The sequence below is a fragment of the Thermobia domestica genome, chromosome 5, assembly GCF_964235325.1.
Source record: "Thermobia domestica chromosome 5, izTheDome1.hap1.1, whole genome shotgun sequence".
Taxonomy (NCBI): domain Eukaryota; kingdom Metazoa; phylum Arthropoda; class Insecta; order Zygentoma; family Lepismatidae; genus Thermobia; species Thermobia domestica.
Genome location: NC_137458.1, coordinates 19,169,822 through 19,186,703, shown reverse-complemented (window position 1 = coordinate 19,186,703; position 16,882 = coordinate 19,169,822). Strand labels below are relative to the sequence as shown.

Sequence of the window (16,882 nt, the reverse complement as noted above, 5' to 3'; positions counted from 1 at the left end):
AGTAAAAGCTCAACTGAAGAATTTAAGGAACACTCGAATGAATTCATAGCCAATGATAGAGATGGTATTGGACTTGATGAGTTTTTTACTTAGTCTTAGGAAATGGGAAGAACTTCGTTGACTTATGGTCAGTTATGAGATTGTGTTTTATCTTCTTTCACAGAAACGCATTTTTTGAAAGTGGTTTTACAATAAATAAAATTCTCATTGTTGACAACTTACAAGAAGAATCTCTGGTGGCTCAACGGATCATATACGATTCTGTGATGAGAATAGGTGGATCATCAGGATTAATAATTACAAGAGGTATGATAAATTCAGTGAGAAGTTCAATGAGACAATACCATGTGTATCTGGAAAGGGAAAGAGAAATAAATGCTGGAGACGAGAAGAGGAGAGAGAAACGGAAGATTCAGCAACAACTAAAGAAGCTGGAGGAAAAAGAAAAGAAAATTAAACTGCGGAGACAACAAGAAGGATATTCATATCAATGAAAAGAAAACTATGCGAGAAAGGATGAAAACAAATTTCTAAATGTGTTGCATTTAAAAACTGCCCCCAGCAAAAGTATGTGTGTTTGTGTGTATTTTTTTAATAATCAGTAAAATCATGTATGAACTGTTTATTACTATAGGCAATATTATAATGCTGTGTAATTGGTATTATAATGTGTAAGCATATAATGTATATTTTTTCATATCTTAAGTACTCTGTATACTGCACACTTTCGTTTGTAACTTTACATTTTGTGTAATATGTAGGCCTAATCAATATCGGGCTAATGCATATGTTTGTAAATTTACATTCCTTTGGAAAGAAATTACAAAAAAAAAAAAAAAGAAAAGAAAAAAAAGAAAAGAAAAAAAAAGAAAGAAAGAAAGAAATAGAAGCGGAAGAGAACAAGATCAACTATGGGGAGTGTGGAAGCTGGAGTTTCTATCTTTTTTCAATATTTTTAAGTTATTCAGGGATCAGGGAAATAGGGAACTTTCGTCATGGAAAATCAGGGAAAAGTCAGAGATCTTTTCTCCAAATTGTGTGGACACCCGGTTTACATTTCCAAATGAAATTATATAAATTAGGGCGTCTCTTGAAAAAAGTGGGGGGGCAACTGCCCCCTCTTGCCCCCCCTAATCGCCGCCCATGGTCACTGGAGAGTTTTACTTGGGCGTCATGAAGCGTTTGCTGGCAAGAATTCGTCGTATTCGGCCCGAATATCGCGAAATCGGCAGTTGGACTCTTTTGGACGATAATGCACCATCACATCGTTCGCGACTTGTAACTGAATTTTTGGTCAAAAATCACATTATTCGGTTGCATCATCCGCCCTATTCACCAGATCTCGCTCCGTGCGATTTCTATCTGTTCCCGAAACTGCATTTGGCGATGAAAGGAAAGTGGCACGCATCGATTGATGCCATTGAGAAGGCGACGACCGCCGTCCTAAAGACCATTCCAATAAAGGACATGGAGAAGTCGTTTGACAACTTGTTGGAGCGTGCAGATATGTGTATCGATGCAGAAGGGGAATACATTGATTAATAAAAATGATTTGTTCCAAAATGTACATTGCTTTTTTGTTTTTTTAAAACGTTCGGTTTCTTTTGGAATGGAGGGTGTAAATAACATTGAAAGATATTTTATTATTTTCCCTTATAGTGCATTAGAAAAATGTAAAATTCAACGAACTGCCCTTGAAAAAGAATCAAGATGTGTGCTGTTTCCCCTAATTTTTCTTATGTCTGGTATTTTTCCTTATTAAGCTATATAAGAATAAAGCTGTTGCTTTAAATAATTGTCCTTTTCCTCCTCCTTCGTCTCCCCAAATATCTGAACCAACATCTGTATATGACCATAACTTGATGCTTTATTTAGTTTGTAATGGTTTCTCTTCCAGGAACTAGCATGTGTGAGAGATGAATTAAGTCGCCAGCGAAGCCTTCTGGCAACACGAGTTCGTGAGCGAGAGGCAGAATTAACGAAACTGAGAGCCCAGCTGTCTACACGGCCTGCCTCTCCTTCAGGAGGTGAACTAGAATCCCGTCTTCACGCGCTGACACAGACGTTAGTACAGAAACAAAGCGCTTTAGAGACCTTGACAACAGAGAAGAACGCCCTTCGGTTACAGCTGGAAAAAACAGAGGTAAGCTTTCTCTAAAGGCTTTTTACTATTAGGGAATCGCTGCTTTAGTGATAAAGTATACTTGCAAACACGGTAAGCCGGAGTGCCGTATTCTCGGCCCACTCTCACTACTACAGAAGAATTGGTGTGATAAAAAAATCCAAACCCGAGTTTGCTTTCCTGTTTAGTCGTTTTCTTTCATTCATTCATTCTCTCTCTCTCTCTCTCTCTCTCTCACTCACTCACTCACTCACTCACTCACTCACTCTCTCTCTTTTTTTTCTTTCTTTCTTTCTTTCTTGCTTTCTTTCTTTCTTTCTTTCTTTCTTTCTTTCTTTCTTTCTTGCTTTCTTGCTTGCTTGCTTGCTTTCTTTCTTTCTTGCTTGCTTTCTTTCTTTCTTGCTTGAAATAATTTCAATGTTTAGTTTCTTAAACGTATGGAAGTCTGTGTTCAACTGGCCCTCACAACGTGAGTTGAATGCGAATGGATAAGACCATGGTCAGTTGTTGGTGTAGGTATATGCAACATACTACCTGGTTGTGGCAGCTCAGTTGCACCGTAAACTTGCGTAAGGACAGAGTGAACATGGGACCTCCACAGAGCGTCATAAGGGCGTGTTTGCTGTACAAGTTCAAAGTGGGGTCAAACGCTGCTACAGCGGGGCTGAAGATATGCCAGGCCTTTGGTGAGGGTGTCGTGACTACGCGAACAGTGCAACGGTGGTTTAACAAGTTTAAGGACGGTGACGAAACACTCAAAGACGCACCACATGCCGGAAGAACAACACATGAAAAAAATGAAGATCTTCAGGCAGCGATTGAGGCAAACAGTGGCCAGACATGTGAGGAATTGGGACTACAATTCAGTGTGAGTGGAGAAACCATTTAGCAGTACCTTAATCAACTTGGGAAGCACTACAAATTGGGTCGATGGGTCCCACATGATTTGACTCCGGGCCAGAAGGTGACGCGAGCAAACACCTGTGTTTCTTTGCCGTCTCGTCTGAGGAAGGAGCCATTTCTGGACATGGTGTTGACATGTGATGAGAAGTGGGTTCTGTACGAAGCTCCACGGCGCCGTCATCATTGGTTAGCATCCCATGAACCGGTTCCAAAACAGCCGAAAACCAGCACTGCACCAGAAGAAAGTCCTCCTGTATGTTTGGTAGACTGCTCGCGCCATCGTGCATCGGGAACTGCTACCAGCTGGTCAGAGCATCAGTGCAACTGTGTACTGTCAGCAGATGAGCAGTGTTCAAGAAAAACTCAAAACTCTGGAGCCAGCACTTCCGAATCGCATAAAGCCCCATGTGGCTAGGATGACGCGGGACACCATTCTACGCTATTGCACCTGCCATACTCCCCAGATATTGCACCATCCGATTATCACCTGCACAATTCCTTGAAAAATTACCTTAGAGGACGCCAGTTCAGATCCTAATAGAGGTGCAAAATGCACTTGATACCTTCTTCGCTTCACGACCCACCAAGTTCTATCGGGATGGAATCTATGGCCTTCCAGAACGTTGGCAGAAGATCGTAAATGGTGATGGGCACTATGTTTGATCTTCCAGGTACGTCTTAGGTGGCATATCGATATTCGAAAGTGGTGGGTGAAAAAGCGATAGAACTTCCTTGGTTACCGTTATTTTATGACTATCATTTTTCTCATATCTGCCTAACTTACTGTGTATTAAAATTTCAGATTTTTAAAATACCGTTTAAAGTGAAGAACTGGTGAGCTCCTTGCACAATTAACTTCGATAAATATAACGCACATTTGTGGGAGTTCAAGTTACAAATTATAATTAGAGATCGTTCGCATTACACACATTTAAAACTTACCCCGCCTTGAAAATTGCAACATGGCTGTAAATATTGTGTGTAGTGATTTTTTTTTAAGTCGTGAAATTATAATATTTACACTCTAAGTGTTTTTTTAGATTATTTGCTAATAGGGACTATAAGGTACGTTTCACATAAATAATTGATAAATTCATCTCTGTATTAGGTACAAATTTTTGTACATAATATCAGTTCTTTCTTGAAACTTTTTCAACATCTCGTGTTGCTTCCTTATATAATCAAGTTAAAGGAATTGTTTCCTTGGAAAATTGAAAGGAAACAGGATCATCCTGAATACAGTTGAGTTTAAATATTATTTCATATCTTGACTTTTCTCTTGCCATACCAACTTCAACTGTTTTCATTTCTTCAAAGACTCCTATAAGAATGGTGAAAAATATACTCATCACATTTAACGGTTCTCTGTAAATTTTACTTTCCCCACTAGTTGTTCCTATAGAGGACACCGTAATAGCGTTGGACTCATGTCCATGTGGTCCCGGGTTTGATTCCCAATTTTCGCCGTCCACCCACCGTCGTGAGGCAAACTGAGGAGTTACGTGAATGAAAGACGTGACGGCTACTTGGTCTAGAAGGATCCCAATTCACCTGCTAGAAACAGCTAACCATGTGGTTGCCGTTAATCTGGACGTAGTTTAGCCGATCGCTGACAGATGGCGCTGGAGCAGCTCACGCACTGAAACGGTCTGTTATGCCAAGCGGTTTGATTTTGTTTTGGTTTGATAGTTGTTCCTATAATTGTTATGTGCACATTCCTATAACTTTTTTTATGTTAACTGTTATTCTCTCATTCTTTGTGTGTGTCTTGTGAGAAAAAAAATAATAATATCACTAATTAATTTGTCGAAAATCATTCAGAATTGCAAATCACTAGTGTATTAATTTTTTCTGCTATTTATGTTCGAAATTTAAGACGGTCATATGTTTTTCGGAATTTGTAATGTAAGTTTGGTTTCTTTACAGAGGCAATACAAGGAAACGTTGTCGCTTCTTCATCAGACTCAAAATGGATTAGTTAACCTAAACGACACAGATGATGGTAAGTTCTGTTCTCTGGCTTTTGTGTCCATCGTATCTGTCTTTTAAAAAAGAAAAGAAAAAAAGTTATTGGAAGTTTATTTTGTTGTGTATACTATTCACTTAATATTACTTGAATAATATTAATAAAACAAAACTGGCCAAAGCACCAAAATATATTAATAACACTTGTGTAATAGTTAGGGCCAGCTCTATCATATGTACAACACGTGCATTTGCAGGGGGGCGGCAAAATCTGTCATAACTATATTATTTAAATATATATATTTCTTGTTGAAAACAGACTTCGTGGTGATACTAATTAAATTTACTAAGTTGACCTTTTATTTGAATACTAAATTCTTAAACCATGTTGAGGTCGCATTAATTTAAGATCATATGGACAGTGCTAAAGCAAATGGTCAAACAAATCCCAGCATGATTCTTGTCAAATACAAGAACAACTTAATTCTCGAACACATGTTCCATGTAGTTAGTTATCACAGTTTTGATATGAAAACTAACCTTGTCTTTGTCACAATCAAGTTCCTTATCATTGAATTTGGAAACAAGTTTTATATATATATATATATATTTAACAAATGTAGAAGGAAAATCAAGAAATAAAGATAACAGAACTACTTGCACTGGAATTGTAAACTAATATATTGTGTTTGAAGATCGATATTGAATTCTATAAAAAGGATTACCTTTCCTCTGCAAGTGTTTTTCCTTGATTTTTCACTAGCTTAATAGATTATTATAAAAAAGAAAAAACAGACATGACGAGATTGTATTTGTATGGTTTAGGTCTTTCTGAATGCGAGTGCACTTTTTTTCCTCCCCTTCATTATTCATGACGATGTAGCATACTTAAAATCGTCTCTCCTAAGATTTGTTCTGGTCGGCAGCACATGTTCTTTTCTGTTCTGGAGAAAGGAAGGGGCAGCAGATGATGCCATTGTACGGGGCGGCAAATTGTCTAGGGCCGACCCTGGTAATAGTTTCGGCAATGTAACATTGTCTTCATCAGGCACGGTATGCTGAAGAGAACTGACATAACGTGTCTGATGAAGGCGATGATACATTCCTGAAAGAGTTACACAAGTATTATTAATACATGTTAGTGTTGTTTTGTTAATACTGTGGAATAACGACCAAGGTAGTACTTGGAGAAATTTCGAAAGGCAATTACAGTTAAGCTTAAAACAACGTAGCATATCAAAGTTAAAAGCTTCAATATACGAGGGATGATCAGAAAGTAAGGTTACAAAGCCTGCAGTGGAACATGTATATATTATTTCATACAACCAATACAGCCAACAGATAGTACATACATTAGGTTATTTTTCTACATAGTCTCGACATCGGTTGACCAAAGTAAATCACTTAATAAATACGAGGAGTGATCAGAAAGTAAGGTTACAAAGCCTGCAGTGGAACATGTATATATTATTTCATACAACCAATACAGCCAACAGATAGTACATACATTAGGTTATTTTTCGACGTAGTCTCCATATTGGTTGAGGCACTTGTCATATCGTGGGATAAGTTTGAAGATTTCCTCCTGGTAAAAAATCCTGTCCTTGGGTGTTCAGCCACGTTGTAACGAAGTGTTTCACCTCCTTATCTGAAGAAGTGACGGCCTCCTAGGTACTCCTTCAAGTGCGGGGACAGGTAAAAGTTTATTGGAACAAGGTCCGGACTGTAGAGAGGGTGGTCGATGTTGTCCTAGCGAAACTGCTTCAACAACGTGATGGTCTTCTGAGCTGATGGTATGCGAGCGTGCGTTGTCGTTCTGCAACGAGACATTACAATCTCTCCGTAAACCTCTACAATTGCCGGTGAATTTCAGCTCAGCTTCATGTTCGTCTACAGAAGTCAAGTAACAGAGCAGACTTCTTCGCGAGACCAGTTTTCCAAGCGGGTCGCTATTTGTGTTTACCCACAAATGGCGCCGTAGATGGCAGGTGGCTGAAACTCTGCGTACTTGCCAGATCATGTATTAATATTACCGCACACCCCTCATTCCTCCATAACAGACAAAACTCCAGAAATATCGCCTTTGTAACTTTAGTTTCTGACCTTCCCTCGTAAAATCAGTAAAATCGGATCAAAATAAATAAATATTTTGAGAAAGAGTGCAAAATATTCATACATTTGTATTAGGATTGGAAAGGAATAAAACCTTATATAGCTAAATTGTCCTAGATAAGAAGTTTTGAATCTAACAAGGAGCATGTCTGACATAATATTACTAATTTGATAATAACACTGAGCTCTTTCTGTCTGTACAGAGTATCGGGAAAGGTGGGGCATTTGGTCGAAAAAGTGTAAAAAGCTTTTTCAGGCCAGCCGTCCTGAATGAGGTTTTCCTTGGTTTTCCTCATTCGCACCAGGGAAATGCCGGTGTGGTACCGAACATATAGGTCCCAGGCCACTTCCTTCCTTCCCTTTCCCCAGATAGTGTGTTCGCCGAGGGATGTCATCCGTCAAAACTAGTGGTGGGTACAAAAACCGGTTTTTCGGTTTTCTCCAAAACCAGTTCCGTTTTTTTTTTTTTTTTTTTTTTTTTTTTTTTTTTTTTTTTCAAAAAATTGTTCTATTTCTGACCAGAATAGTGTTTCGTTGTTCTCCGGAAACAGATTCCGTTTTCACAGAAATAGTTTTATGTGTTTGCCAAAAGTTTTCACCGAAACTGGTTTCGGTGAAAACCGAATCGGTTTTGAAGAAACAGTTCAAAAACCGAACCGGTTTTGGAGAAAACCGAAATGTCGGTTTTTCTAGAAACCGGTTTCCAGTTTTTATAAAAAAAAAAAAAAAAATTTTGCCCATCCTTAGTCAAACATGAGGGGCTAATGTGGCCGTAGATACCGAAAGCTCAATTCCTCGCCGCCCCTGTTTCACATCCGCTAGTACATTAATGGAATAGAGGTTCAAAGTAATTACTGTGTTCTTTATCTGATATTTTGCTGTAAGTTACGATCCTTTATTTTATCGTTCCGTCCAATTTTCGGGGGCTGTAGCTTCGAAGTAAGACATTTCTGTACCTGCGTTTCATGTATTTTTTTTTTTTTTTTTTTCATGTTTTCTTGTGAGAGTTCATTTCTCAAAATCCGGTAAAAATGTTTCAGATTTTTTGTACACGCAGATACCGGTCACGATGTACAGAAAAAAAACTAATGGTGAAAACGCACATACCTAAAAGGCAAAATTAAATGCACAGAAATAAGTGATTATACTGTATTGTCTTTTAAAGTTGTAATTTCTGTACATTTAATTTTGCCTCTTAGGTATGTGAATTTTTGTCTCATTCTTTGTACACCGTAACCAATGAAGGGAAACTGAGCAATTGAACATTTTCACAGGTTATATATAAAGGCATAACTAGTTCAGTTTTAATATTAAGCTTTGAAGTTGTTTAAAACTCTCTGTTATTCAAAAGAGTTTTCGTAGGATGCCAAAACGTTTGATGGGTACTTACCTCCTTGGGATACCTATCACTATACAACTGTATTCCGAAATTATCATATGTTCACTTTCAACTTCAGTGACTTCTTTCAGCTTTATATCAATATTACGTTTGAAATTGAAATGGAAAGCAGGTAGTACGAGCCATGAAGGTTTCTTAAATTTTTTACGTATGTTTGTGTTTTTTTGCAAAATCTATTGGCTTCAGTTATCTGTCTTCTATTTATAAGGGTATATATGTTCTATGCAAATTATTGTGTTTATTTATTGTATTAATCTGACATTAATGAGGTTTTTGTTAGTGAAATAGTGAAGTGCAAGTTGTCTCCTCTTGTTTATTTCTCTGTGTGGGAGAGTTGGGTTTGATTTCTGGCGGGAGTACGTGTGATTCAAATACCATTTCCACTGTAGGTTCACCTAGTAATACGTCAGCCCTGAAGAGAAACGTTGAACTTCAAACGAATAATCCCAGCTCGCGCCAAGTAGACTTTCTGGTGGACAAACACCATGTGTGTGAGTTTCTTCGTTCTGTCGTTTCCTTCCACTTTATTAATTCACCATTTCATTAATTTCTCATCATCACCGTCTCCTTTAGCCTAGCCGGCATAACCGTGGGAATTAAAACTTAATTTTTTTTCAAACGAATAAATCTCTGTTGGTACCTGCTTCCCACCACCTCCATTTTTTTATTTTTATTTTTTAAATTTTTTTTATTTATTTTTTTAAGTAGATTGAGAGCATATGGTTACAACGAAAATGTTGCAGATGTCTTGCTGCATCTGTTAACTTAAAGAAAACTAAAACAGACAGACTTATAGTAGGATATGGTTTGGAAAGAACATGTATTTAAGACACTAACGAACTTTCACTTTTCCCTGGATAGATGGTATTCATAGAGGCGCCTGCAGTAGGTCTCGCTCTCCCTCCGATAGACTGCAATAAGGATATGTCCACACGATTTCTAAACACTATTCGTAGTTTTGGTGTGTCACGTAGATTGCGGTTCACATGTGCCACATGCAATCGTCTTGCCATCACACATTGTGTAGGAAGGGGGGGGGGGGGGGTCTGCAGGACCATTCGGCACAACTGCGAGCTAAAGGTGAGTCACCACAGTACACAATCGCTTTGTACTTCCTGAGCGAATGAAGTGTTGGAACGTCGTGGTGTTTATGTCTGTTAATCATGTTCTTGATGGTGGTTGACCCCAATGCACACCCATTGTCCGTGCACTGTATTTGAATCTGTGTCACGGAAAACTTGGCGTGGAAAACTACTACCACGTAGCTTTCCCGAGACAGCTCCCGAAACTGATTTAGCTTGGGAATAATGATGCACGTACCACACACACGTGAACCTGGCGCGGTACTAGAGACCTTTGGCTTTCTTTTGCCGTTCGAATCATTCGGATCGGTCGATGCTGTAAGCAGAAGTGTAGGTTTGAAATCGGACACGTATAGGTTAATCTTTCTATATTATGAAACATGATTTTTCATAATGAGCTACGTAGAAACAAAAACTTGAAATGCATTGAACTATTAGGGCAGTTTAATGTGATTTTAGCAGCTTCAGAAAGCTCTTCCGACAACACTTGAATTTCTGATTTCTGATTATAAGCAGTGTCTAAATTTAACGATGGGGCCTCGGTGGCTCAGTGGGTTATTTTAAATTGGGTTCTCTGTGCCGTCCCACAATTAAACCGCAACTTTTTCTTTCTTACAACAAAATAAGCTATATTACTTTGTTGTGTGGTTATTATTTTGACCATGCATTTATCAAAACAAATATCTGAAAGTTTCAGGAGGTTGAAATTGGTCACAAGGGAGGATGAACCTCCCCTAACTCTTCATCGCTCTCTGTTAGTGCTTTGGTACAAAATGGCTGTTCTATTAAGTATACAGATATGAACAATCTGAAAATACCTTTTAAATTATCAGTGAAAACAACTAAACTTCTGGTGCAACAGCCCATAGGGACGTTAGGAGCTTCTGCCACAAATGATTTTGAGGGTAATGTATGGTCAGCACTCAGATTCCCTCGAAGTTAATGCGGCTTTGTTCACCAGAGTTCACAAGTTCCTTTCAAATAGTTCCCCAGTTGTCCTTAGGACGCAGGATGGACGCGCCAGTGCCAACACCATTTGAGGAGTATATTGTCGCCTATCTTTCCTCGGTTAAACACGACCTGCGTGACTTCGCTGATCTCAAGAAAAACAGTATTCAGTGCGGCTAGGGCATTGACTGGATTAAATTTATATAATTTTCAGTAACATGTACGTGATGTGATCAAAACTACGGTGAATAATTTTATTAGAAACAAAATATCTCACATGAATTTGATTTAATCTCCTTCAAAGTACTGTTCCTTGGCTAGCAATGCGCTGGTCCCAACGTTGAATCCATGACTGGAGGCATTTTTGGATATCTTCTTTTGGAAGGGCGTTCAGCTGCTCTGTTGTGGCCCTCTCCATGTCAGGAATGGTGTCAAAATGTTATCCTTTAAGCACGGTTTTAATGTTTGGGAAGAGCCAGAAGTCGCATGTTGCTATATCTGGAGAGTACGGTGGATGTGGACAGACAGGAATATTTTTTCGGTCAAAAACTGGCGGATCAAAAGCAAGGTGTGGCACAGCGCGATTTCGTGGTAAAGGAGGAAGCCATTTGCCCATTTAATCAGTGGTTAAAATGCTTTCCACTTACCCATACGAGATGTTCAGTTCTTCGGAAAGCTCTCGAATAATCATTCTCGTGTTTGAGCTAATTATTTGTGTCACTTTTTGCACGTTTTCTTCTGTTTGTGAGGTCGAAGGATGTCTCGATCGTTGCTCGTTTTCAACCGACTCCTTGCAGCTTTCGAGTTACTCATACTACTTATAAACAGTCTTCAATGCCATCGCTTCATCGCCATACACTGGTTTTCACATTTCGTGAGTTTCTTTGGCTTTTTTTTTTTTTTTTTTTTTTTTTTTTTTTCAGCTTAGAACAAAACTTAATGTTGGCGCGCGACAGATACTCTTAACACATTCTCACTCTTCTGCCTCTGGAAGCCAACTAACATGTCACAACTTGTTCAAACACTACACTGAATGTACCAAAAGTTTAGGCTACCGGACTTACTAGTTGAAATGGACACAACATCGATAGATGGGCACTGTGCAACCACATTCACCGTACGTTTTGCTCACACCTTGTAAGGGAAATTGTACACATGTTTAGCGTACTCCTTCTCTCGTACCACGAAGGTCACATTAAAATGATAGGTATAGAGTCTGCTATATGTATTTGAAATGGAAGTCAGTTCTTGGTAATGCAGCCTTGCTCTGCCACTGCCTAGCTTTTCCTTTTTACGTAAATTTCTTTCAGCTAAAGCGAGAGTTCCCAGTTTTCTTATCGAAACCCCATTTGACACAGGAGTTGCTCGACGAGTGAAACGTGCCTACACTTCCCTGGACGCTGTCAGCATAAGGATGGGAGTCTTTTTAAGGCGATATCCATTAGCAAGGATTTTTGTGGTCTGTTACATGGTAAGCATTCAATTATAAGCAATATTATAATAGCATTTTACATCATACAATAAGCTAAGAACGAATACAGTGAAATATTGTGTTGATTTAAATTTATTTTAACACAGAAGGAAGGAAGATGCACTTCGTTGAGAGTTTGCGTTGTCCATATTGAAAGTGGCACATTTAGAGTTATATTGTAATTCTAGTTGAATATATCCATGCTTCGCACGGGGGCTGTATTTGGAAGTCAACACCTGTGGGAGTATCACCATTGATCTCAGCAACCGCGAAAACTATGGATTTGATACTAATATCGGTCATTTTCGGCTTTTTTTTTTTTTTTTTTTTTTTTTTTACATGTCTCGGTATCCCCTCCCCCTTGCTGACTCCCCGCCCGCATCATACAATTATAACTGAATTTGCAAGTCATCGCTAATGGAAATGTCACCATTGATTTCAGCGACCACGAAAACTATGGATTTGACACTAATATCGGTCATTTTGGGTTACTTTTATGTCTCGGTATCCCCCCCCCCCCCCGGGTGACCCCCGGCCCGGAGCCGAATAGCTTGAATTTGGAAGTTAATGCGATCGGAGTTTCACCATTGATTTCAGCGACCGCGAAAACTATGAATTCGACACTAATATCAGTCATTTTCTACTTCCCGGTAAACGCCCCCCTGAGACCCCCCTGGTTCGAATTTTGACTAAAACATTTAACTCTGGTCTGGAGCCTGGACCAAGGTATTCGTGACTAAAATTTGGTAACTCTCGGTCAATTTGTCTGGTTCCCAAGCCGGTTCCGGTAAACACCCCCCCCCCCCCCCCGAGATCCTCCTTGTTCGAAATTTAAAAAAAAAAGGGGCTTCGTCTTGATCTGGGAACTGAACCAAGGATCTATTTTGTTTATATTAGATTAGATTAGATTTACTTGCAAGATGTGCCGGGATTATACTGATGATGAAGCTAATGATAGATCAGAAACGAGAACTTAATTTTAACGTCATTAGAAAGAGTTAACTTCTTTTTTGAAGTGAGTTTGCCGGGATATGAACAAAATAGTTGCTTCCCGTAGCACAGCAATTAAGGTAAAATTATGTTTTAAAAGTAATAAATGTTACTTGGTTTAAAAACAGTTACTTGGCTTATCGTGTCTATAAGAGTTTTGCTGAACTGTTTCATTCACTTGTTTTGTAGCGCTTCTTAAGAGATGAGTCACTCTCTTGAATATTGAATCACATAATGAAAAGATCTTGCATTTCTGGTACAAGGGCTCAAATTGTCTACACAACTTTGACGTAGATGTCCGCAGAAATACATTTCTTCCCCCTTTCTTTCGTATTCAGTCTTGTGTGTAGTATTGCGAGGGCACTTCGGTAATTTGGTTCGCATACTAATAGATGCGTTAACGTCGTGTGTCTATCATAATGCTTCTTTTTTTATGAATAAATAATCCGTAGTTTTAAGTTATTCTTATAGTAATTCATTCCTTAACAGTTGCTTAACAGAAACGAGTAACAGTGAGAAATTGATCAAATTTGAGTTCATGGTATGACTTTTTTTTTTTTTTTTTTTTTTTTTTTTTTTTTTTTTTTGTGGAAGCGAAAACAGCGAAAGAAATTCGTAAAAGCGTGTTATCTACATAGGATAACTCATGTCCTTTCTATGAAAGTGTTCGATTTGGGTAATTGCGTTAAGCATGCCAGAAGAAGCATTGAAGACGCACTACGTCCTCAAGCTCAGAAATCAGCTGTGACACCTGAAATCATCGATAAAGTCTAAGATTTGGTTTTAACCGACGGACGAATGAAATTGCTTGAGTCAGCAGAAGCTACAAGCATCTTAACTGAGCGGATTCACTTTATTTTGCAATAATGACTTAAATATGAAAAAAAAAAAAAAAAAAATGCACAAGATAGGTGCCACCAGAGCGGGGAAAAAGCCGTGTTGATGAGCAGAAATTGCCCAAGTTTCAATTTAAATTGCTTCCACATTCTATCTATTCACTAGATCTGGTTCCCTCAAAACTCAAAATTTTCAAGGCAGGACGAAAATTTGAGTCAAATGAAGGCATCATACAGGAAGTAAACGAGTATTTTGACAGCCTCGAAGAAACTCATTTCCGCGAAGGAATCGCGAAGCTGGAAAAACATTGGGACAAATGTGTTGAACATTAAGGGGATAGTGTTTCTTCCAGATATGTTTTTGGGGGGCAGTGTCCCCCCGGAAGAGACCAGAATAATACGCCTCAAATGTAGTAATAAATAAAATAATACCAAAAATGCCCCGCTGACTACTCAATGTGCCCCCCTGGAACATTTTTTTCTGAAAGAAACACTGCAAGGAGAGTATGTCGAAAAATAAAGTACGTTAAAAAAAATCTTTTCTGTATCAAGTAATGAAGAAATAATGCCTAAATAAAACTCACGTAGTTTGACCCTACTGAAGATCTGTTAAATTTCCAGTATTCTCGTTAAGCAATCTCTGCAGGAATTTTTCTTCAGAAATAACCAGTTATCAAGAGGTCAATATTTCAGTATTTAAAGCCCTACGCCAAAAGTGCAAGATGTTTCCTTTGAGTTATTTGATCTTGATGAGTGATCTATCTGTTAGAAACGGCAAAAACGAGTAAAACTGTTTAACAAATAAGTGCTACTACGCCTGTTATTTGTAAAGTACATATGAAAAGGTTTCAGTTACTTTCTTTAAGTGATTAAAGTGAAATTAACTAACATTCTTAAGTGTGGCGGTGAAGATTAATGTAAACAGAAAGTAAATAGAATTGTCACGTACAATGCAGTCTTATATTTTACTATGATTTCTTGTACTACGTCTGCATGTCAGTATAATGGATGTTTAACACAAACAAATTATTGAAATTAAACAGTATTCATTGAAATAAACATACGCAATAAACAATCTTAGCGTCGTCATTTCCATATACAAGGCGTTTCAAAAAACACCGACAACGTTTAGGAGGTGATTCTGACACCAAGATAAGCCAAAAAGTATAGACCAATCTGAGTGCACAAATGCTTCCTTTCGGAGTTACAGGCTCCCGAAAACATGAAAAAATGAACTTTAAGGGTCCATTTTAAAGTTCATTTAAACTGTGACCTATCCAATTATCCAAGTTTCACAATCTTGCGGTATTTCCGCAACAATTTTTATAGAGGTAGTTGGTGAGTACTTCAAATTATATGCCCGTAGCAAAACCCCCTCTATAAAAATTGTTGCGTGAGTACCTTAGGGTTCTGGAACATGGATTTTTGGATAGGACAATATTAGTTTCTAAGTGAAGTCTTGACCCAACTACGGTAGGTCCCATAATTGTGAAGCTATAAACCTTTAAAGTTCATTTTTTCATGTTTACGGGAGCCTATAACGCCGAAAGGAAGCTTTTGTGCACCCAGGTTGGTCTATACTTTTTGTGTTATCTTGGGGTCAGGAATCACCTTCCAAATGTTGTCGATGTTGTTTTGAAGCACCCTGTATTCACAATAGAATAAATACAAGCGCTTTTATTCACTTATTTTCCAGGTGGTCCTCCATTTGTGGGTGATTGTGGTGCTACTGTCGGATACCCCTGAAGTTCATTAATTTCTGATTCTATTCTCTGTGATATCCCTGCAATTGGCCAGACATTGTTTAATCTTCTGTTTTATGTTACCTCTGCGGTCTCCTTGCAGAAGCAAAGAAAGTTTCGTATGCATTTTTTGTAAGTATATCAAAGAAGTGTGTAAGTAAAATGAACAGCTTGTAAATGTTAATATATATATATATATAAATATAATAAATATACATATATATTTTTATGACTGAAATAATGAATTCTTTTTAAAACTGGAGAACATATGTAATAAACACTATTATAATTACATTATTTTTGTCTTTTATTGCACAAAATGATGCGCTAAGAGAAACTCCGTTGATTTGCAGTTTTTCCAGTTTTTAAATTAACTAAAAGACAAAGTATGATACAAAAATTTGAGCTTCATAGCGATCTGATACTGCCTAAGCACTTTTTTTTTTTTCATTTTTTAAGAAATCCCTCAATTTACTGTTTTGAGTGCTGGTTCCTTGAGATCATACTGTAACTTAAGCTGGGTTGCCATATTTCAAGAATCTTGTAACTGTCATTGAAAAAACTTTGCAACCTTACAATATTTCTCCATGTAAACATAGTCTTGAAAGGCATATGTAACTTTTTTTTTTTTTTCCCATCTTGCAAGGAATCAAACCATGTGCAACTTTCTGGGTAGTCTTGCTTCCTGCCAAGGATCTTATAAAATAGAGGATCTGCCCTTACAACAAAATATTGAAGCCATACGTCACAGTTTCGCCACTCCTAGTCTGCCCACTCCGCCCAATAGGATCGCAATGTTTTAAGCCAACAATCATGACGGAAACGAAAGTAGCCAATCAGACGATGGTAGAAACGAGAGTAACCAATCAGACGTGCCGATGCTCTGTTGCTTTTTGGCTTCTTCCTTGCTTCCTACCTATTATTGTCCTCCATTGACGTAAAGAGATAAACAGTTTCGGCGCTTCCGAAACGACGGATTCTTTTGGACGGGGAGAGGAAGCGCGCCAAAATACACGTTTTTAATGAGGAGATTCACTATTTGCCCACTAGAGTGCAGTCCTGCATGGGTGGAGATATCTTTCTTGGTTTCAGAAAATTGTAATGTGTAAATAGTAAATAGAAAGATCGGGTTGCAAGATTTTTTTTAAATGACAGTTAAAAGATTCTTGCAGCATGGCAACCTAGCTTTAGATTCAAAGTTCTTGCTTAGGCACTGTGAAGGTTAATTTTTGATACTTAGTTTACATTTCATTATTTTTTAAATTTGTTATTTCTTTATTAAGTAGTTCGTTTTGCGAAAACTCTTTTCTAA

At 38.1% G+C, this 16,882-nt stretch overlaps 1 protein-coding gene across 2 annotated transcripts in view; it reads left to right on the top strand.

Annotated features, from left to right (window-relative positions):
* The window catches only part of LOC145685767 (golgin subfamily A member 5-like), a 60,294-nt gene extending 44,427 nt beyond the window's left edge, over window positions 1-15,867 (top strand). Inside the window, exons 8-11 of one of the 2 annotated variants that reach the window (XM_081758288.1) lie at window positions 1,898-2,143; window positions 4,952-5,027; window positions 11,890-12,002; window positions 15,525-15,867. In XM_081758288.1, the coding sequence (XP_081614414.1) occupies window positions 1,898-2,143; window positions 4,952-5,027; window positions 11,890-12,002; window positions 15,525-15,584 (495 nt within the window). In that variant the 3' untranslated portion in view covers window positions 15,585-15,867. Of the gene's footprint in view, window positions 1-1,897; window positions 2,144-4,951; window positions 5,028-11,841; window positions 12,003-15,524 lie in introns of both variants that reach the window. The other variant, XM_081758287.1, reaches the window with a different exon arrangement.
* Window positions 15,868-16,882: the final 1,015 nt, after the last annotated feature.